At 51.1% G+C, this 23302-nt stretch overlaps 2 protein-coding genes across 2 annotated transcripts in view; one reads left to right on the forward strand and one right to left on the reverse strand.

The window, feature by feature from the left end:
- Positions 1-1320: 1320 nt before the first annotated feature.
- Positions 1321-16779, reverse strand: SIGMAR1 (sigma non-opioid intracellular receptor 1). Its single transcript, XM_060236256.1, has 4 exons — positions 16597-16779; positions 9720-9920; positions 2535-2627; positions 1321-1589 (listed from the first exon to the last, which is right to left on the reverse strand). The coding sequence occupies exons 1-4, from the start codon at positions 16763-16765 to the stop codon at positions 1363-1365; spliced, it is 690 nt and encodes a 229-aa protein (XP_060092239.1). The 5' UTR covers positions 16766-16779; the 3' UTR covers positions 1321-1362.
- A 376-nt stretch (positions 16780-17155) lies between these two features.
- Positions 17156-23302, forward strand: part of GALT (galactose-1-phosphate uridylyltransferase) — a 37216-nt gene continuing 31069 nt past the window's right edge. Inside the window, exons 1-3 of the mRNA XM_060236255.1 lie at positions 17156-17266; positions 18963-19132; positions 22679-22754. Coding sequence (XP_060092238.1) covers positions 17200-17266; positions 18963-19132; positions 22679-22754 — 313 coding nt within the window. The 5' untranslated portion in view covers positions 17156-17199. The remainder of the gene's footprint in view (positions 17267-18962; positions 19133-22678; positions 22755-23302) is intronic.

Here is a 23302-nt window from a genome sequence, read left to right on the forward strand (position 1 = left end):
AGAACGTCTGCCCTCTCTGATGAGGTTTGGGGCGCCTTGACTACCAACCAGGCTTCCGCTTGGGGAAGGAAGGAAGGACAGAACATCGCTGGGGCACAGACGGTGAGCTACTGGACAACGCGACAGGTGCAGAGCTTGGGGCAGGGATCTCTCACCGTCCGGGGAAGAAGAAAAAGGGCGGGCTCCAAGCGACCGGTCTGCCTTGCCCTGGGGCTCAGCCCCGGGTGGGGGCAACTGGCCACCCCTCCCGCCCCCTTAAAGATATCGACGCTAGGAGGTATATACATGGGTGCATAGCTGAAGAGGCCACCGGAGTAAGGCTTGAGGTTAAGGCGATGGATGGCGGCTCTCTTGCGTTACAGGACTGACCCAGAGCAGGCCGTCTGACGAAGAGGGTGAGAGGAGATCTCCTCCCAGTCTTTGGCCCTGCAAGACTCCCCCCCACCCCCAACTGAAACCTATTGCGCATTAAGACATACAGGGGAAATCACGTCACGCGCACACAGACCCTGAAAGTTTAGCTGCCCCGCAGCTGGACTGATCCAATGAAACGTCTTGCAACGATACTTCCCAAGCCAGGCCACCAGAGCCAAGGAGACGATGACTCCTGAGCCCCCGCGGGGCCTATTTCTATGGGAAGAGACGGCGTCTTGCTGGTTACTCACACGGGAAGCGGAACGCAATGTCGTCCCCTCCCTGGAAGCTAGAAGCCAATGTAAACGGGGCTTAACGCAGGCTACATAACGGGGAAGCGAGCCTCTCCTGTCTTCCTTCTCCGGGGCTTCCGGTTCATCACACCTTCAGCCACAGCTCAGCCGCTCTTTCCCTGCAGCGTAGCAGCCCTGGTGCAGTACCAAGACCTGAGTTAAGCTTCTTTAGCAGGACCTGTCTGCGTTATACACTAGTGCAAAGAAGATTTCTGTGCACTGCTGCGGCACGGCCTCCCGGTCCTGTGAGAACGAAGCGCACTCTCTCCCCCCACACTGGAAAAAGAGAGGTCCCACAGTCACAGGATTTCCCGGGTCGCCTCTTGCGTGCCCAGAGTGTGGAAATGCGTAACGGCACAGTTTCTAAGACAGCCTGTCTCCACCTCTCCGGGGAACAGCCGGCAAGTCCCTTGCAGAGCACGATAAAGATAGAGGGTGTCTGTTTAGAGAAACGTGGGAGAAATGTTCAGGTGCTGCGACGGTCTGGTATTCTGGGGAGATCTATATCGCCGGCCTCTTTCGTTTGTGGGCCTCGCAGGGGTGAATGAGAGGATGCAAGTCGCGCCGGGCTTCCTGGGAGAACACACGGCCAAGGGGAGGCACGGAGCAAGGAGCGCTTCCCACTCCCAAAGGTAAGGTGGGGAAGACAAGACGCTCAGTGCCCCGTGTCGCTGAAGTAGGTACCGGCCTCCAGGAGAAGCCCCTTGACGTAGACGCGCACGGTGTAGAAGAGCGTAAGGAAATCCTGAGTGCTGAAAACAGAGTCGGCGAGGGCGAAGCCGAGCGTGGAAGGGATGAACCCCCGGCCGTACTCCACCATCCATGTGCCAGCGCTCCATTGAACGGCTGTGGCCTCTCCGGAGCGGTGGACGATGGTGTCTCCTGCACAGAAGAAGATGATATTGGATTTATATCCCGCTTTATACTCTGAATCTCAGAGTGGCCTACAATCTCCTTTCCCTTCCTCCCCCACAACAGACACCCCGTGAGGTAGGTGGGGCTGAGAGAGTTCTCCCAGAAGCTGCCTTTTCAAGGACAACTCCTACAAGAGCTATGGTTGACCCAAGGCCATTCCAGCAGCTGCAAGTGGAGGAGTGGGGAATCAAACCTGGTTCTCCCATGGGGATTCAAACCTGGTTCTCTCCATGCACTTAACCACTACACCAAACTGGCACTCTTACAAGAGCTAAGGCTGACCCATGACCATTCCAGCAGCTGCAAAAGGAGTGGGGAATCAAACCTGGTTCTCTCCAAGCACTTAACCACTACACCAAACTGGCACTCTTGTGATGGGGCTGAGAGAGCTCTCCCAGAAGCTGCCCTTTCAAGGACAGCTCTGCGAGAGCTATGGCTGACCCAAGGCCATTCCAGCAGCTGCAAGTGGAGGAGTGGGGAATCAAACCCGGCTCTCCCAGATAAGAGTCCGCACACTTAACCACGACACCAAACTGGCTCTCACAGCAGCTGCCCTTTCAAGGACAATGTGAGGGCTATGGCTGACCCAAGGCCATTCCAGCAGCTGCAAGGGGAGGAGTGGGGAATGAAACCTGGTTCTCCCAGATAAGAGTCTGCACACTTAACCACTACACCAAACTGGCTCTCCCAGAAGCTGCTCTTTCAAGGACAATGTGAGGGCTATGGCTGACCCAAGGCCATTCCAGCAGGTGCAAGTGGAGGAGTGGGGAATCAAACCCGGCTCTCTCAGATAAGAGTCTGCACGCTTAACCACGACACCAAACCAGCTCTCATGATAAGCAGATGGCCCTCAGGGTCTCAGACGGCCCATTCTCCTGCCAAGGCTTATACTGGAAGAACTGCGGTGCTTACCTGGGTAATAGATCTCGCTTTTCGTCATTCCTTCCTTCCACTGCCGGAAGGTGCCCGAGATGATGGTGTCGTGGATGTCGGCCCAATAGCGACCTGCAAAAGAGGCAATGAAGTACGGACGTCGGTAGGGCAAACTTACAGCGCAAAGTTAACTTTGCAGGGAGGAGCCGTTGCTAAATGGCAAAGAATCCGTGGGGAACGCGGAAGGCCGCGGGTTCAATCTCCGGCATCTCCAGTTCAAAGCATTGGCCGAGAGGTGACGAAAAAGACCTTGCTTTGAAAAACCTGGATTGCTGCCAGTCTGAGTAGACAATACTGGTTGTGAGTCACTGAATCAGTACAAAGCGCCTTTGTGTGCTCAAGAAGCAGACGGCTCCGTGCTGTTGGAAACTGACAGCAACTACTGCTGTCCTGGGTGGGGAGGGGGGACGACTCTAGCATTCCAGTCTTTGCCAGGGTCACGATCCTAGGCCTACAGGCTCCAGGGAAGCCCGTGTCAGAGTAGCTACAGGGACTACATTTCCCAGGATCCCTTCTGTCCCACTGATGGGGTGACAGAGAGTTAGGAGGGAAAGCTTGTTCAGTGAAGATCAGACGGGTGGGACCTGGGAAGAAAGGATAAATAGGCCTGGCTAGAGCCAGAGGGTGTTCTTTCTGGAGAGGCTGCAGTCAGGAGGGTTCTCTCTGGAATGGCTGCAGTCAGGAGGGTTCTCTCTGGAGAGGCTGCAGTCAGGAGGGTTCTCTCTGGAGAGGCTGCAGTCAGGAGGGTTCTCTCTGGAAAGGCTGCAGTCAGGAGGGTTCTCTCTGGAGAGGCTGCAGTCAGGAGGGTTCTCTCTGGAGAGGCTGCAGTCAGGAGGGTTCTCTCTGGAGAGGCTGCAGTCAGGAGGGTTCTCTCTGGAAAGGCGCAGCAGGAAGGTCCCCTCAATGCCAATGAGTCCATTGGCATTAAAAGCGAGGAACATATAGTCCATTGGCATTAGAAGAATGGAACATATAGCTAGTCACGTTAGGGCTTTGATTTTTGCTTTGTACCACCTTTACTGTTTTCATATTCACTGTTGCACTAAAAAGTTTTTACAACCCATTTCTTTATAAGCACTTATAATAAACCTGTGGTTGTCATGTTGTCTGGGTCCTCAAGTCTCTTTGGTCGCAGATAGATGTTTTGCTAAGAAGGAAGACGGGGTGCGTTGGTGGTCTGGGCCCTCCCAGACAGACCCTCACCAAAGAAGATGACGAAGATATTGGATTTATATCCCACCCTCCACTCCGAAGAGTCTCAGAGCGGCTCACAATCTCCTTTCCCTTCCTCCCCCACAACAGACACCCTGTGAGGTAGATGAAGATATTGGATTTATATCCCGCCCTCCACTCTGAAGAGTCTCAGAGCAGCTCACAATCTCCTTTCCCTTCCTCCCCCACAACAGACACCCTGTGAGGTAGATGAAGATATTGGATTTATGTCCCGCCCTCCACTCCCAAGAGTCTCAGAGCGGCTCACAATCTCCTTTCCCTTCCTCCCCCACAACAGACACCCTGTGAGGTAGATGAAGATATTGGATTTATGTCCCGCCCTCCACTCCCAAGAGTCTCAGAGCGGCTCACAATCTCCTTTCCCTTCCTCCCCCACAACAGACACCCTTTGAGGTAGATGAAGATATTGGATTTATATCCCGCCCTCCACTCCGAAGAGCCTCAGAGCGGCTCACAATCTCCTTTACATCCCCCCACCTGCAACAGACACCCTGTGAGGTGGGTGGGACTGAGAGGGCTCTCCCAGCAGCTGCCCTTTCAAGGACAACCTCTTCCAGGGCTATGGCTGACCCAAGGCCATTGTAGCAGGTGCAAGTGGAGGCGTGGGGAATCAAACCCGGTTCTCCCAGATAGGAGTCCGCATACTTAACCACTACACCAAACTGGCTCACCAGAGTGGGGGAGCCAGTAGAAGTGAGTGTTGTGTACTCAGACTGGCAGCGGCTCTCCAGGGTCTCAGGCAGAGGTCATTGGTATCATCTCCTGCCTTTAACTGGAGATGCTGGGGATTGAACCTGGGGCCTTCTGCAAGCTAAACAGAAGCTCTGCCAGTGAGCCACAGCCCCTCCTGGGTCCCCTCCTTGTAACAGTCAGGCTCCAAGGTTGTGTCCTTCAATGTTGGTCGATATGATCAGCAAGGGGAGTGGGCTGTATAAACTTAACAACAGAACTGAAAACTCTTGTAAGAGATAATTATGAAAAAATACTAATAGAGATTAAAACAGATTTAGAACGGTGGTGTGAGTTGCAGATCTCCTTATTGGGGAGAATTGCATCAGTTAAAATGAACGTGCTCCCGAGAATACTATTTTTGTTCCAAATGATACCGATTATCCTACCTAAAACTTTTTTTTAAAACAACTGAACAAAATAGTGACAAGATTTATCTGGCAAAATAAAAAACCAAGGATCAAGTTGAAAGTTTTACAAGATAGTAAAGAAAGGGGGGGGGCTTGCCTTACCTACCACAAAGCATGTGTTTTGATCTGGGTTAAGGATTGGTTGCTATTAAGAAATAAAAGACTTTTAACATTGGAAGGAGCCGATTTGGTAAAAGGGTGGCACTCATATATATGGTATGAGGATCCAGCGAAAGGAAGTATTTTTCTTAGACATGAAATAAGGAAATCGTTGTTTAGGACATGGTCTGAGGTGAAAAAACAAGTGTATAGATATGCTCCCAAATGGCTCTCCCCTGTTGAAGCATCAGTCCGGCCAAATCTTTTTAGCTGGGGAGTTAACTATACCTATGAATGTTTGCTAGATGCTAAGCATGACCTGGGTATTGATGAAAATTATAACATGGACAGGTGGCTTAAAATGCAAGTTAAGTCAAGGTATAAGATGGATAAGGGGGTAGGCTTCTCCAAAAAATTGAACGAATTTGACCGTATTATATTGGAATCAGATCGAAAACTTATTTCTAGAATTTACAATTGGTTGTTAGATTTGAAAATGCAAGATGAAAGGGTTAAAGAAAATTGGGTTAAATGGTAGCATGATTTTGGCTATGCTATTGAATTAAATGAATGGGAGAAAATATGGAAGGAAAATCTGAAATTGACGAAGTCCTCCCTTTTTAAAGAAAATTTATACAAAATGGCACACCGATGGTATTTTACCCCGGAAAAGCTTTCTAGAGCCTTCCCGAATATGTCCGATAAGTGTTGGAAATGTGGAAAAGTGAAAGGCTCGCTATTCCATATGTGGTGGAAATGCGAGTTAGCCAAAAAATATTGGGTGCAAATATCTCTCTGGTGCCAAAAGATTTTAAAAATGAGAATCCCCCTTGTACCAGAATTATACTTATTAAATATATGTAAAATCTCCTTACCTAAAACAACAAAAAAACTATTGCTCCATATTGTTACTGTAGCAAGGATTTTATATGCTAAATATTGGAAAATGTCTCAAATACCGAATAAAAAAGAATTTATGTTTAAATTGCTTGATGCAGCAGAAATGGATATGCTAACCTATAGGTTGAATGAAGGAAATGTAGAAGAGTGTAAGAAAACTTGGAATCCTATGTACATATGGGCTAAGCAACTGGGTTTTGAATTGATAGAATAATATTATTTGTACTAGTTTTGGTTCATTCGCTCCATTAGATGATGATGATGATGATGTATATAGGTACAATAGTGTATATATGTTTGTTATTTTCTTTTCCTTGTTGTCAATAAAAATTTTAAACTTAAAAAAAAAAAGAACATAAGAGAAGCCCTGTTGGATCAGGCCAGTGGCCCATCCAGTCCAACACTCTGTGTCACATAAGAGAAGCCCTGCTGGATCAGGCCAGTGGCCCCTCCAGTCCAACACTCTGTGTCACATAAGAACATAAGAGAAGCCCTGTTGGATCAGGCCAATGGCCCATCCAGTCCAACTCTCTGTGTCACCTAAGAACATAAGAGAAGCCCTGTTGGATCAGGCCAGTGGCCCCTCTAGTCCAACACTCTGTGCCACATAAGAACATAAGAGAAGCCATGTTGGGTCAGGCCTATGGCCCATCCAGTCCAACACTCTGTGTCACATAAGAACATAAGAGAAGCCCTGTTGGATCAGGCCAATGGCCCCTCCAGTCCAACACTCTGTGCCACATAAGAACATAAGAGAAGCCATGTTGGATCATGCCAGTGGCCCATCCAGCCCAACACTGTGTCACACAGTGGCCGGCCGGCCGGCCGGCCGGCCTGCCTGCCTGCCTGCCTGCCTGCCTGCCTGCCTGCCTGCCTGCCTGCCTGTCTGTCTGTCTGTCTGTCTGTCTGTCTGTCTATCTATCTATCTATCTATCTATCTATCTATCTATCTATCTATCTATCTATCTGCCTACCTACCCTACCCTACCCAACCTACCTATCTGCGGTGGCTAATAGCCACTGATGGACCTCTGCTCCATATTTTTATCCAATCCCCCCTTGAAGCTAGCTATGCTTGTAGCCGCCACCACCTCCTGTTGCAGAGAATTCCATGTGTTAATCACCCTTTGGGTGAAGAAGGACTTCCTTTTATCCGTTTTAACCTGACTGCTCAGCAATTTCATTCAATGCCCACGAGTTCCTGCACTGTGAGAAAGGGAGAAAAGGACTTCTTTCTCTCCTTTCTCCATCCCATGCGTAATCTCACAAAGTAGAATTTTTGCTCACAAGGCTCTGAAGCTTAGAGGGAACATTGGTGGCTAAATATAGTTCCAAGAGGGGACTGGATAAGTATCTGGAGCAGAAATCCATCAGTGCCTTCGAGCCACAAGGTACAGATGGGACACTCTGTCTGGGGCAGGGATGCTCTGTATTCTTGGTGCCTGGGGGGAGGGCTTCTGGAGTTCTGGCCCTGCTGATGGATCTCCTAATGGCACCTGGGTTTTGGCCACTGTGTGACGCAAACCGTTGGATTGGACAGGCCACTGGCCTGATCCAACAGGGCTTCTCTTATGTCTAAGGCAAGCAGGAAAAGCCCGAGGGAGGCTGCTCTAAGGAGAGGAGTGCAGTTTTTCCCATGGGGAAGAGCCTGCATGCAGAAAAACTCACTGTTTCTCTTGCCTTTTGCTCACATTATGTGAGCACAACCTTGAAAGGGCAGGGGAATCTAAGTGTGACCAAAGAAAAGACACCCTTCGATAGCTGAGTGATGCATGCAGCACAGAGGTGAAACGCTGGCACCGTGCACAGTCCTTGGTCCCAAAGAGCCAATTTCTTTTGGCTGCCTCTAGTAGAGTCTGCATTGCAGTCACACGCATCCATGATTTGTTATCATCCCTAAATGCTGAGTTTTTGCTGCATATTATTAGCTAAGAGTACAGAGAGAGCCTGGCCTTCTAGACGATCTGGATTTGTGCAACACCACAAGCACCTATCCAACTGGAAAAACACTCTGATACACCGAGGTGCAAAACAGACTAGAGACTGCTTCGATGTCTACAACTACTAGTGTCTGGGAACAGATGCTCTATTTGGGTGAGCTTCCTCCTCAGTAGAAGAAAAGCCAAAGCTGTAAGTCTGATGGAGCTTTTTTGCCGGCTATAGAATTCTGGAAACCTTTGGGTACCTTGGAAATGAAACAGAACTGAGTCCGGATTAATTTCTGAGTTTAATCCCAAACCTGAAGAAATGGATGAATAAAACAGGAATTACAAGTTAACATCCCTGTCGCGATCTACTTTTATGGGATTTCAAGATATACCAGTGTTACTGTGAAACTGATCTATGTATTTGTGCGGAACATTTTGAAGAGACACTTGTTTGATTAAATGTTTCCAATACATAGAATGGATATCACAGTCTAAGTAATTTTGATTACCTATACCTTTAGAGGTTTTTAGTTGCTCATCGTTCATGTGATTTCTCTTTTTGTATTTTGCAAATCACAGGATCCTCATTCCTGTCAGATGGCCATATAGCCTCTGTTTAAAAACTTTGAAGGAAGCCGGTTCCAATGAGGAACCGCTCTGTCAGAAAGTTCTCCCTAATGTTTAGCTGGAAGCTCTTCTGATTTATTAGGGTTTGTAGAATCTTTCGGGCTCAAGTGCCGTGTTCTACTGGAGAAAGTTTTCCTTCCAGACATTTCGTTCTCAGCTGCGGAGAACATCCTCAGTGGCGTTGCAGCCGGAGCAGGCGCTCTGACCTTCTTGACTGCTGTGCATTGCGTGGGGCCAGGGCTCCTGGAGAGCTGCTATTTCTAGGCTGGAGGGGGTGTGGTGAAAGGGCAATAGGTTTGTGGATGTGTTAATTGCTGGGAGGATTGGAATGGGCAACGGTACCCAAGGGTCCGCCAATGCGGTCTAAAGATCTATACCGCATCACAACTGTATTACTGGATTGGTTTTAAGTTAATATTTTAATGTTTTATTGCTCTATATTGTAATTTTAAGGTTTTACTTGTTATTGTATGATTGTAGAATGTTGTTAGCCGCCCTGAGCCTGCCGTGGTGGGGGAGGGCGGGATATAAATGAAATAAATAAATAAATGAAATTTCACCACACCCCCTCCAGCCTAGAAATAGCAGCTCTCCTGCAGCCCTGGCCCCACTCAATGCACAGCAGCCAAGGTCAGAGCGCCTGCTCCGGCTGCAACGCCACTGAGGATGTTCTCCGCAGCTGAGAACGAAACGTCTGGAAGGAAAACTTTCTCCAGTAGAACACGGCACTTGAGCCCAAAAGATTCTACAAACCCTAATGATGTTACCAGCTGTGAAAACCTGAAATCTTCCGATTTAATTTCAACCCACTGGTTTTGGTCCAACCTTCTGGGGCGACAGAAGATGATTCCGCACCCTCCTCTATGTGTTTGAAGATGGCCATTGTATCGCCTCTCAGTCATCTCCTCTCAAGGCTAATAAAAAAAAAAAAGATAAGACAGAAAGAGGGGAAGGATGAGAAATGCTGGACGAAGCGAGGGGGATTTTCCTTTCCAGGTGACGTTTCTTCAGCTCATTGTTCTTCATGTGAACTCATGCTGAGAGCCAGGCCTGCATGTGAGCAAGTGTCCTTTGAACCCAGATCCAAACGCCCCTCGCTATCACTGCAACAGGACCCAGACTACTCTGAACTCAGAGAGCAGAGGCCAACGTCAGCCTCCCCGATGCACCAAAGAAAAAATGTTTTCCTCCCAGTGCCAATTCTATCTTGGCTCCCTGCCCGTTTCTCTCCAGCTTACCCGAATGGCCCCCGGTATCCACGGCTGTGCCGAAGAGCAGCACATACTCCGAGAGGGAGGCGTGCAGCAGGCACATGGAGCCCATCCAGCCGCCGGCGTTGACGAACACCCACTGCAGGTCCTCATCCGGCAATATGTGCCCCGGGTGCTTCTTGCGCAACTCCACGATGATCTTGGAGAAGGCCAGCTCATGGTCCAAACCTGAGGGAGGAAACACAGCCACAGCTCAACCGGTTTCCCAGTCTCCAAGAGGCTGGAATGATTTGATGGCGGGCAAAATAGAGACCGGGGTGGGGGGAGAACGTGTAGAAGAGAAGGTAAAATGCCTCAGACGCTAGGGAGACATGTACATGGCCTTCTCAACACCACTCCTCCACTTGAACCTGCTGGAACGCCTTGGGTCAGCCATAGCTCTGGCAGAGGTTGTCCTTGAAAGGGCAGCTGCTGGGAGAGCCCTCTCAGCCCCACCCACCTCACAGGGTGTCTGTTGTGGGGGAGGAAGGGAAAGGAGATTGTAGGCCACTCTGAGACCCTGTCCTTGAAAGGGCAGCTGCTGTGAGAGCCCTCTCAGCCCCACCCACCTCACAGGGTGTCTGTTGTGGGGGGAGAAGATACAGGAGATGGTAAGCCACTCTGAGTCTCTGTCCTTGAAAGGGCAGCTGCTGTGAGAGCCCTCTCTGCCCCACCCACCTCACAGGGTGTCTGTTGTGGGGGAGGAAGGTAAAGGAGATTGTGAGTGGCTCTGAGTCTCTGTCCATGAAAGGGCAGCTGCTGTGAGAGCCTTCTCTGCCCCACCCACCTCACAGGGTGTCTGTTGTGGGAAGAGAAGATATAGGAGATTGTGAGCCGCTCTGAGTCTCTGATTCAGAGAGAAGGGCGGGGTATAAATCTGCAATTCTTCTTCTTCTTCACTCCGGTAGTATGTTATATGGACGTTACTCAGCCTTAGTGTGCAATGAATAACTCAAACTAACAGCCAGAATACGATGATGGTGCCTATACCAAACAACTAGCTAAACAGCAGCCAGCCCAGGAGCGGCTGAACTTGCTTCATGTAAGAGCCACATAGAATAACAATGACATGAACGTCAGATGTTGGGAGGAAGGAAGGTAGGTATGTAGGTGAGGGTGAGGGAAGGAGAGGTGGAAAGAGAGCAACTTTAACTGCATTCTCCATGCTGCAGGCTGGCTGTCTTGGAGAAGTGATTTAAAGAGAGAAATACCTTCTCCAAACCAGCAGATGGGGCGTTGAGAGTTTTCAAGAGCCTCACAATATGTGTGAAAGAGCCACATGTGGCTCCCGAGGCACAGTTTGGCCATCCGTGAGCTAGCCGAAGGTCTGTAAGAGCAGCCAGTTTAATCAGCTGCAGCAAAAACAAGCAACACGCACCTTAAAAGAAAGAAAAAAACTGTAAAGAGCAGGTCAAAGAGCCATCTACGTCGCCACTTTCTGAAGCTCTCGTCTGAAATTTGTCTTTTTCATAACCTCATATATATCCAAGACTATCCAAGTAGGAGAGCCAGTTTGGTGTAGTGGTTAAGTGTGCGGACTCTTATCTGGGAGAACCAGGTTTGATTCCCCACTCCTCCACTTGCACCTGCTGGAATGGCCTTTGGTCAGCCATAGCCCTGGCAGAGGTTGTCCTTGAAAGGGCAGCTGCTGTGAGAGCCAGTTTGGTGTAGTGGTTAAGTGTGTGGACTCTTATCTGGGAGAACCGGGTTTGATTCCCCACTCCTCCACTTGCATCTGCTGGAATGGCCTTTGGTCAGCCATAGCCCTGGCAGAGGTTGTCCTTGAAAGGGCAGCTGCTGTGAGAGCCCTCTCCAGCCCCACCCACCTCACAGGGTGTCTGTTGTGGGGGAGGAAGGTAAAGGAGATTGTGAGCCGCTCTGAGACTCTGTCTTTGAAAGGGCAGCTGCTGTGAGAGCCCTCTCAGCCCCACCCACCTCACAGGGTGTCTGTTGTGGGGGAGGAAGGGAAAGGAGATTGTGAGCCGCTCTGAGACTCTTCGGAGTGGAGGGCGGGATATAAATCCAATATCTTCTTCATCATCTTCTTATCCAATACAAGCATCTAAAGAAGTCAACTTCCGTGACAGTAAGACTGCAATTCCCGAAAAAGCCACAAGACTCCTGTACATCAGAGGTGGCCAATGGTCGCTCTCCAGATGTTTTTTGCCTACAACTCCCATCAGCCCCAGCCAGCGTGGCCAACGGCTGGGACTGTTGGGAGTTGTAGGCAAAAAAAAAAACATCTGGAGAGCGACCGCTGGCCACCCCTGCTGTACATCATTGCTAAAAGGCAGTGGAAGAACCACGGCTTACTCTAACTGAATTGCGTGCTGGGGCAAAGGGTTCCCCAGCCATTCCTCAGAAAATGAAAAAAGAAGAAAGAAGAACTGCATAAAACTGGAAGAGGTAAGTTAGGAAGCCTAGATGCTGTGTGACACGTTTCCATTTTTTTTTTTAAATGAAACCTAGTCTGTTAAGTAGCCTAATTCAGAGGTCCCCAACCACCGGTCCGTGGACCAGTACCCGTCTGTGGCCTGCTAGCAACTGAGCCGCGGAATGAGGCAGAACAGCCCCAGACTAAAGAAGCAGAACGGCCTCACTCCGAGACTTCCTCCCCTTGCAGGGTCCCGGACCAGTAGAAGTAGCCTTCCCCTCACTCTTTAAATGGGAAGGGGAGGCAGAAACAGCTCCAGTCTCCCCACCCCCCATTTAAAGACCCCCCCCGTGGAGGGCAGTGGTGTGGCATGGGCGTGGGGGAGGAGCCGGGGTGTCAAAACCCCCAGTGCTGACCCTCCCCCCCTTGGAAAAATTGTCTTCCACAAAACCGGTCCCTGGTGCCAAAAAGGTTGGGGGGCCACTGGCCTAATTGAAGAAGAAGAAGAAATGCAGATTTATACCCCGCCCTTCTCCCTGAATCAGAGACTCAGAGCGGCTTACAATCTCCTATGTCTTCTCCCCCCACAACAGACACCCTGTGAGGTGGATGGGGCTGAGAGGGCTCTCACAGCAGCTGCCTTTTCAAGGACAACTCTTGCGAGAGCTATGGCGAACCCAAGGCCATTCCAGCAGGTGCAAGTGGAGGAGTGGGGAATCAAACACGGTTCTCCCAGATAAGAGTCCGCACACTTAACCACTACACCAAACTGGCTCATATGGTAAGATCATATGGTAAGAAAAAAACATATATCTGAAATGCCTTCTATCCATACAAATGTGTTAACCGCAAGCTGATACAGCAAGGGGACACAGAGAACTTTCCTGGGAGGAAGCGCCATCGAATAGACTGTAGCAGAATTCAGAGTAGACCAGCTTTGGCTAGCTAAGAGCCAAACCTGGAGTCAAAAAAGGAGTTTGGCCTTGCGCAAGCCACATTCTCTCTTCAGCAAGAAGTCAATAACAAGCCTTCCCCCCCCAAATATTGAAATAAAAGCTTCTGAAGCCTTCGTGACAATCAGGTCCGAGTATAAATAATTTATGTTATTTCTAGTCCACCTTCCTCACTTGGATTTAAAGTGGATTACACAGTTAATCCAATCCACAAGATGGGACATTCGATAAATAATGCAACAGGATTAGTGTTGTAGAACCAACCAGAAGCCTCAAGCAGAACTGAAGCAAAGCAGAAACATTAGCACGACACAGTAAAGGATGCAAAAGTCACAAAGCAGTAGTTTATATCCCGCCCTGAGCCGCCTCGGTGGGGAGAGCGGGATATAAATCAAATCAAATGAAATGAAATAGTTAAGATCTCCCAGTATTCTTTTATTGCTATTTCCATGAAACGAACTTCAGTCCAGCATAAGGCTAATAAGAACATAAGAGAAGCCCTGTTGGATCAGGCCAATGGCCCCTCCAGTCCAACACTGTGTGTCACATAAGAACAGAAGAGAAGCCCTGTTGGATCAGGCCAGTGGCCCCTCCAGTCCAACACTCTGTGTCACATAAGAACATAAGAGAAGCCCTGTTGGATCAGGCCAATGGCCCATCCAGTCCAACACTGTGAGTCACATAAGAGAAGCCCTGTTGGATCAGGCCAATGGCCCATCCAGTCCAACACTGTGAGTCACATAAGAGAAGCCCTGTTGGATCAGGCCAATGGCCCCTCCAGTCCAACACTCTGAGTCACATAAGAACATAAGAGAAGCCATGTTGGATCAGGCCAGTGGCCCCTCCAGTCCAACACTCTGTGTCACATAAGAACATAAGAGAAGCCCTGTTGGATCAGGCCAGTGGCCCCTCCAGTCCAACACTCTGAGTCACATAAGAACATAAGAGAAGCCATGTTGGATCAGGCCAATGGCCCCTCCAGTCCAACACTCTGTGTCACATAAGAACATAAGAGAAGCCCTGTTGGATCAGGCCAATGGCCCCTCCAGTCCAACACTCTGTGTCACATAAGAACATAAGAGAAGCCCTGTTGGATCAGGCCAATGGCCCCTCCAGTCCAACACTCTGTGTCACATAAGAACATAAGAGAAGCCCTGTTGGATCAGGCCAGTGGCCCATCCAGTCCAACACTCTGTGTCACAGAAGAACATAAGAGAAGCCCTGTTGGATCAGGCCAATGGCCCCTCCAGTCCAACACTCTGTGTCACATAAGAACATAAGAGAAGCCATGTTGGATCAGGCCAATGGCCCCTCCAGTCCAACACTCTGTGTCACAGAAGAACATAAGAGAAGCCCTGTTGGATCAGGCCAGTGGCCCCTCCAGTCCAACACTCTGAGTCACATAAGAACATAAGAGAAGCCCTGTTGGATCAGGCCAATGGCCCCTCCAGTCCAACACTCTGTGTCACATAAGAACATAAGAGAAGCCCTGTTGGATCAGGCCAGTGGCCCATCCAGTCCAACACTCTGTGTCACAGAAGAACATAAGAGAAGCCCTGTTGGATCAGGCCAATGGCCCCTCCAGTCCAACACTCTGTGTCACATAAGAACATAAGAGAAGCCATGTTGGATCAGGCCAATGGCCCCTCCAGTCCAACACTCTGTGTCACAGAAGAACATAAGAGAAGCCCTGTTGGATCAGGCCAGTGGCCCCTCCAGTCCAACACTCTGAGTCACATAAGAACATAAGAGAAGCCCTGTTGGATCAGGCCAATGGCCCCTCCAGTCCAACACTCTGTGTCACATAAGAACATAAGAGAAGCCCTGTTGGATCAGGCCAGTGGCCCATCCAGTCCAACACTCTGTGTCACACAGTGGCCATCAGGAAGTCCACCAGTGGGACCAGAACTCCAGAAATTCTCCCACTGTGGCCCCTAGGCACCAAGAATACAAAGCATCACTGCTCCAGACATAAGAACATAAAAGAAACCAAGATGGATCAAACCAGTGGCCCATCCAGTCCAACACTCTGGGTCATCCAGTGGTCAAAACCCAGGTGTCATCAGGAGGTCCACCAGCAGGGCCAGGACACTAGAAGCTCCCCGCCCCCCCCCCCCAAGGCGCCAAGAATACAGGGCATCACTGCCCCAGACAGAGAGTTCCATCTTGTGGCTAATACTGATAGTGTTCTGCTCCATGCACCCTCCTCCAGTATCTGGCATTCCACACACCAGTACCATTTAGCTAATTGGCTAAAGACTATTTATTTCTGTTATTTAGTATATTATAGTACTTTAGATAAGATGAGGTAAAATAGTCCCCCCCCTCCTCAAGCACCGACCCAGAACAAAAGCTTGACATGACGTGTTCGTCTTGGGCACAGTATGCCCACTCAGTATCCCCAAAGAGTTAGGGAAGTGTTTGTGAATTTCCTGCATTGTGCAGAGGGTTGGACTAGATGACGCTGGAGATCCCTTCCAACTAAGATTGCCAAGTCCAATTCAAGAAATATCTGGGGACTTTGGTAGTGGAGCCAGGAGAAAGGGTGTGACAAGCAGAATTCAACTCTGAAGGGAGTTCTGGCCATCACATTTAAGGGGACCGCATACCTTTTAAATGCCTTCCCTCCACTGGGCACCTTCTTTGGGGGCTCATAGAATTGGACCCCCTGGTCCAATCCTTTTGATAATTGGAAGGTGTTTTTAGGAGCATCATCGGATGCTATGCTGCAAATTGGGTGCCTCAAGAAATATCTGGGGACTTTGGGGGTGGGGCCAGGAGCAGGGCTGTGACGAGCATAATTGAACTCCAAAGGGAGTTCCGGCTTTATTTAAAGGGACCGCACACCTTTTAAATGCCTTCCCTCCACTGGAAATAACGAAGGATAGGGGCACCTTCTTTGGGGGATCATAGAATTGGACCCCCTGGTCCAATCCTTTTGATAACTGGAGAGTGTTTTTAGGAGCATCATCGGATGCTGTGCTGCAAATTGGGTGCCTCAAAAAATATCTGGGGACTTTAGGGGTGGGGCCAGGAGCAGGGCTGTGACGAGCATAACTGAACTCCAAAGGGAGTTCTGGCTTTATTTAAAGGGACCGCACACCTTTTAAATGCCTTCCTTCCACAGGAAATAATGAAGGATAGGGGCGCCATCTTTGGGGGCTCATAGGATCGGTCCCCCTGTCCCGATCCTTTTGAAACTTGGAAGGCATTTCGGGGAGAGGCACTGGATGCCATGCTGAAAATTTGGTGACTCTACCTCAACAAACAGCCCCCCCGCCCAGATGAATCCTCCATTATGCCCTATGGGAATCACCAAATGAATTCTCCATTATGCCCTATGGGAACCAGCCTCCATAGGGAACAATGCAATGCCCAGCAGACGTTTCCCTCCCGCCCTCTGCTTCCTGATGACGCTGGAGCGGGGGAGGGCGTCCAACCCGGGGGATCCCCCGCCCCCACCTGGGGATTGGCAACCCGAGGCTCCCAGGTGGGGTCACGACAGCCCCGCGAGGTTGGCCGGCGGAGGGGAACGAACCGGCGTGGTGCTTCGCGAGGCGCGCGATCTCCTCGGGCTCGAACTCGTAGCGGCGGTGGGAGGAGGAGGCCCAGCTGCGCAGCGCCTGGATCACCAGCGCCGCGGCGGCCACCGCCAGCCCCACGCGCAGGCCCCTCCCGGCCCACGCGGGCCCCGCCAGCCACCCCATCGCCTCGGCCTCCGCCGCCGACTGAGAGAGGCGAGCCGCCTCCGAGAGCGCAGGGTCGCCTTCCCTCAGGCCGGCCAATGGGAGGCGCGCTCCGAGGCCCGCGCGCTACGAAAACAGCCAATGGGGGGCCGGCCCCGCCTCCGAGCGGCCGCCGATTCGCCCGCCTCGGCCAATCCCGGCTCTCGCCTCAACGGCTCCCCGGCGTCAAACCAATTAGCGGCATCGCCTCCTCCGCGAATCGCAGAGAAGCGACCTCGATTTCCCCCCCCCCCGGGGGCCAATGAGCGGCGGCGCGTGACTCACGACGCCCGCTCCCGCGCGCGTCGCCTCACAGGCTCAGCCAATCGGTGCCCGCGACCGGGAAAGGGGCGGGACGCAGCGCCGTGCCCTATTGGTAGGAGGGAGGTCACGTGAGAGGCTGAGGCGGGCCAGACATGCAGTCGGGGAGCCGAAGGAAGGTCATGGAGGGAGCGGCCGCCGGGGAGAAGTTCAACCCCAACGGTAGGGTTGCCAATCCCCAGGTGGGGCCAGGGGATCCCCCGGCTTCGGGGTCATCAGAAAAGGAGGGGGGGGGAATGTCTGCTGGGAACTCCATTATTCCCTATGGAGAACAATTCCCATAAGGAATAATGGAGAATTGATCTGTGGGTATTTGAGGCTCTGGAGGGCTGTTTTTTGAGGTTGAGGCACCAGATTTGCAGCATAGCATATGGTACCTCTCCTCAAAACACCCACCAAGTTTCAAAAAGATTGGACCAGGAGACCCAATTCTATGAGCCCCCAAAGAAGGTGCCCCTATCCTCCATCATTTCCAATGGAGGGAAGACATTTCAAAGGAGTGTGGTTCCCCCGTGTTTCCCCGGTTTGGAGGCCCTCCCCCTGCTTCAGGGTCATCAGAAAGTTGGAGGGGGGAGGGAAATGTCTGCCGGGCACTCCATTATTCCCTATGGAGACGGATTCCCTAGGGGATAATGGAGAATGGATCTGTGGGTATCTGGGGCTCCAGGGGGGCAGTTATTTGAAGTAGAGGCGCCAAATTTGCAGCATAGCATCCGCTGCCTCTCCTCAAAACGCCCTCCAAGTGTAAAAAAGATTGGACCAGGGGGGTCAAATTCTGTGAGCCCCCAAAGAAGGTGCCGCTATCCTTCATTAATTTCCAGTGGAGGGAAGGCATTTAAAAGATGTGTGGTCCCTTTAAATATGATGACCAGAACACTCTTTGGAGTTCAGTTATGCTCCTCACAGCCTTGCTGCTGGCTCCACCCCCAAAGTCCCCAGATATTTCTTGAGGCACCAAATTTGCAGCATAGCTTCTGATGATGCTCCTCAAAAGTCCCTCCAAGTTTCAAAAGGATTGGGCCAGGGGGTCCAATTCTATGAGCTCCTGAAGAATGTGCCGCTATCCTTCATTATTTCAATGGAGAGAAGGCATTTAAAAGGTGTGCTGTCCCTTTAAATGGGATGGCCAGAACTCTCTTTGGAGTTCATTTGTTCTTGTCACAACCTTGCTCTTGACTCCACCCCAAAGTCTCCTGGCTCCACCCCCAAAGTCCCCAGATATTTCTTGAGTTGGACTTAGCAACCCTACTGAGTGGTAACCGAGAGGGCAAATGGCCAGGGCCTGGACTCTGAACACACTGCCTGTCCTTTGTTGCTTGGACGGGGCTTGTTGCTAAGGAGTGAGGGAGCCAGTCTGGTGGAAGAACCAGTTTGCTGGAAGAGCCAGTTTGGTGTAGTGGCGAAGTTCACGGACTCTTATCTGGGAGAACCGGGTCTGATTCCCCACTCCTCCACTTGCAGCTGCTGAAATGGCCTTGGGTCAGCCTCAGATCTTGCAGGAGTTGTCCTTGAAAGGGCAGCTTCTAGGGGAGCTCTTTCAGCCCCACCCACCTCACAGAGTGTCTGCTGTGAGGGAGGAGGATAAAGGAGATTGTGAACCGCTCTAAGATTTGGAGTGGAGGGCGGGATAGAAATCCAATATCGTCATCTTCTAGCAAAGGGGGTGGGGTTTAATGATACTTATAGGGCGTCACTTGCCGAGCTTCGTAGTCACTGTCGATGCTGTGGCCCTCCAAGCAAAGGGGCGGGCTGGGTGCTGAGGGGGCATGGTCTCTCAGGTAAAGGGCGGGGATTGCCATGGCTGGGGGGGGGGCTGATTTTCCTCCCTTCCCTTCTCCCCCTCCCTGTTTTTATACAGAGCACCAGCATGTCCGCTACAACCCTTTGCGGGAGGACTGGGTTCTGGTCTCAGCCCATCGTATGCGGCGCCCCTGGCAGGGGCAGGTGGAGAAGCCCCCCCAAGAGGACATCCCACGCTGTGACTTGAACAACCCGCTCTGCCCGGGGGCCACCAGGGCCAATGGAGAGGTGCCTCTTGCGTTCCCCGGGGGTCAGGGTTGGGGGAAGGCGCGCTGGTGTCTCCTGACACCTTTCCTGGTGCCCGCCAGGTGTTTTTATAAAGAAGGCGGGGGTTTCCTCAGCGAGGCTTTTGACTGGCTGTCGGAGATGTCATTGCTTGGTTTTTAAACTTTTTATTGGGCGGCAGCTGCCCCCGCAGCACAAGCTAGGCCCTGAAGGTGAACTGTGGCAGCCTCTTTGTGGCAACGCAACCAACTGCGCAAGTCCAACATTGCTCTCAGTCTCAAATAAAGTGTATTTTTTTTTTTGAGACTGCGAGCACCTCTATTCCCTCTAAGCCGTGGAATCTTGAGAGCAAAAATTCTGCTTTGTGAGCTAGTGGCATTAGAGTTGTGAGCTATTCCATAAATTAGTTTGCCCTGGGGACATTTTTTCCCTGAGCTAAGACAAACATTGGTGAGCCGGAGGCTAAAAAACTGTGAGCTAACTCAGCTTAAAGGGAACACTGTTGGGGACCCCTGATTTATTGTATGCCTTACAGTGGAGCAATCTAATTCCTCTCCCAGTATTTTAATTGTATTATTTTATTTCCTTTATTTATCCCCTTCTTTACTTCCTGTCTTATGTCTGATGTTTTCTGCGTTTTAACATCACAACATCCCTGTGATATAGATTAGAAGAAGAAGATGATATTGGATTTATATCCCGCCCTCCACTCCGAAGAGTCTTAGAGCGGCTCACAATCTCCTTTCCCTTCCTCCCCCACAACAGACACCCTGTGAGGTAGATGAAGTCATTGGATTTATATCCCGCCCTCCACTCTGAAGAGTCTCAGAGCGGCTCACAATCACCTTTCCCTTCCTCCCCCACAACAGACACCCTGTGAGGTAGATGAAGATATTGGATTTATATCCCGCCCTCCACTCCGAAGAGTCTTAGAGCGGCTCACAATCTCCTTTCCCTTCCTCCCCCACAACAGACACCCTGTGAGGTGGGTGGGGCTGGAGAGGGCTCTCACAGCAGCTGCCCTTTCAAGGACAGAGTCTCAGAGCGGCTCACAATCTCCTTTACCTTCCTTGCCCACAACAGACACCCTGTGGGGTGGGTGGGGCTGGAGAGGGCTCTCACAGCAGCTGCCCTTTCAAGGACAGAGTCTCAGAGCGGCTCACAATCTCCTTTACCTTCCTTCCCCACAACAGACACCCTGTGGGTGGGGCCGGAGAGGGCTCTCACAGCAGCTGCCCTTTCAAGGACAGAGTCTCTAATCGGCTCACAATCTCCTATATCTTCTCCCCCCACAACAGACATCCTGTGAGGTGGGTGGGGCTGAGATGGCTCTCCCAGCAGCTGCCCTTTCAAGGACAGAGACTCAGAGAGGCTTACAATCTCCTATATCTTCTCCCCCCACAACAGACATCCTGTGAGGTGGGTGGGGCTGAGAGGGCTCCCCCAGCAGCTGCCCTTTCAAGGACAGAGACTCAGAGCGGCTCACAATCTCCTATATCTTCTCCCCACACAACAGACACCCTGCGAGGTGGGTGGAGCTGGAGAGGGCTCTCACAGCAACTGCCCTTTCAAGGACAACCTCTGCCAGAGCTATGGCTGACCCAAGGCCATTCCAGCAGCTGCAAGTGGAGGAGTGGAGAATCAAACCCAGTTCTCCCAGATAAGAGACCTCACACTTAACCACTATACCAAACTGGCTGAGAGAGTGCAGCTGGCTCAAAGTCACCCAGCAAGCGTCCGTGGCAGAGCTGGGGATTTGAACTGAGGTTTCCCAGATCCTAGACTGACACTAGGTTTGGTCTTATGGGGTGGATGCCCTGCTCATTTAGTTCCCTGTGTAAGAACTGCAGACCGTGTCAGCTCTCTTCTCTTGAAACCAGTTCCTCCCATTCGTGGATTTCCTTCCTCAGAAATGCATGTCATTTGAAGCTCACCTGTCTCTGCTGTGTGACCTTAAGATCCTGTTCCTGACTTGAAAGCAAAAGGGAACATCACTGAGGCTGACAGCCTTCAGCCACGACCCCCCCCCCCCAAAGCTCTGCGATGCAGTGTGTTTATGTCAGTCAAGAACCTACAATAAGGAAGAGCTAAAATGTTTTGGCAGATGATTCAGCAAGAGATTTCTTAAGATCTCGGGATACGAATTTAAACAAAGTTGCAGAGACTTTTCTGTTGGGATTACAAATGGAAAAATTTCCAAGAGAAGATAGAACTTTAATCTGGTGCTTGCTCTCAGCTGCTAGGACATTGTATGCGCAGTTGTGGAAGCAAGAAAAAACACCAGAGTAATGGGATTGGATTGTAAAAGTTATGACATGGAGTGAAATGGACAAGTTAACGAGAACTTTAAGAGGCTATGATTTAGAAGTATTTAAGATGGCGTGGAAAAAGTTCCAGTATCTTCATCTACCTCACAAGGTGTCTGTTGTGGGGGTGGAAGGTAAAGGAGATTGTGAGTGGCTCTGAGACTCTGTCCTTGAAAGGGCAGCCGCTGTGAGAGCCCTCTCCAACCCCACCCACCTCACAGGGTGTCTGTTGTGGGGGAGGAAGGTAAAGGAGATTGTGAGCAGCTCTGAGACTCTGTCCTTGAAACGGCAGCTGCTGTGAGAGCCCTCTCCAGCCCCACCCACCTCACAGGGTGTCTGTTGTGGGGGAGGAAGGGAAAGGAGATTGTGAGCAGCTCTGAGACTCTGTCCTTGAAAGGGCAGCTGCTGTGAGAGCCCTCTCCAGCCCCACCCACCTCACAGAGTGTCTGTTGTGGGGGAGGAAGGGAAAGGAGATTGTGAGCCGCTCTAAGACTCTGTCCTTGAAAGGGCAGCTTCTGTGAGAGCCAATTTGGTGTAGTGGTTAAGTGTGCGGACTCTTATCTGGGAGAACCGGGTTTGATTCCCCACTCCTCCACTTGCACCTGCTGGCATGGCCTTGGGTTAGCCATAGCTCTGGCAGAGGTTGTCCTTGAAAGGGCAGCTGCTGTGAGAGCCCTCTCCAGCCCCACCCACCTCACAGGGTGTCTGTTTTGGGGGAGGAAGGGAAAGGAGATTGTGAGCAGCTCTGAGACTCTGTCCTTGAAAGGGCAGCTTCTGTGAGAGCCAGTTTGGTGTAGTGGTTAAGTGTGTGGACTCTTATCTGGGAGAACCGGGTTTGAGTCCCCACTCCTCCACTTGCACCTGCTGGCATGGCCTTGGGTCAGCCATAGCTCTGGCAGAGGTTGTCCTTGAAAGGGCAGCTGCTGTGAGAGCCCTCTCCAGCCCCACCCACCTCACAGAGTGTCTGTTGTGGGGGAGGAAGGGAAAGGAGATTGTGAGCCGCTCTGAGACTCTTCGCAGTGGAGGGCGGGATATAAATCCAATATCATCTTCTTCTTCTTGGTGATTGCTTCTTCCCAACCCCCCATCTGAATGCTGGATTCTTACTCATCTCTGGCTCTAATTTGAAGTAGTCAGGAGCCAAAGCCTGGTTTTACTTTGTAGGCGGTAGGCCTACAGCATTAGGCGGTCTTGCACCCTGGAGGTTCAGGTGATAGCTCTACTCTTGCTTCGTCCGACACAGGTCAATCCCGAATACGAGAGCACGTTCGTCTTTGACAACGATTTCCCTGCGCTGCAGCCGGATGCCCCCGAACCTGGTAAGAATCTGCTCAGTCCTGGCCAAAGTTTCGTGGAGCCATTTGGAGAATGGAGTTTGGCCCTCTCAGGGGGGATGCCTCGTGGCAGGCTGCATTTTTCGACAGGGGAAGAGGGGAGGTGGCAGGACTGAGAGAAGAAGTCAGTCACCCACCGCTTGAGCTCTCTCTCTGTTCCTGGAAGGGCTCACCTGGAGAACCAGTTTGGTGTCGTGGTGATGTGCGCGGACTCTTAACTGGGAGAACCGGATTTGATTCCCCACTCCTCCCCTTGCAGCTGCTGGAATGTCCTTGGGTCAGTCACAGCTCTGGCAGAGTTTGTCCTGGAAAGGGCAGCTGCTGGGAGAGCCCTCTCAGCCTCACCCACCTCACAGGGTGTCTGTTGTGGGGGAGGAAGGGAAAGGAGATTGTGAGCCGCTCTGAGACTCTTCGGAGTGGAGGGTGGGATATAAATCCAATATCTTCATCTACCTCACAGGGTGTCTGTTGTAGGGGAGGAAGGGAAAGGAGATTGAGAGCCGCTCTGAGACTCTTATTTTTAATATAAATAA

Source organism: Heteronotia binoei, chromosome 4, assembly GCF_032191835.1.
Source record: "Heteronotia binoei isolate CCM8104 ecotype False Entrance Well chromosome 4, APGP_CSIRO_Hbin_v1, whole genome shotgun sequence".
Lineage (NCBI taxonomy): Eukaryota > Metazoa > Chordata > Lepidosauria > Squamata > Gekkonidae > Heteronotia > Heteronotia binoei.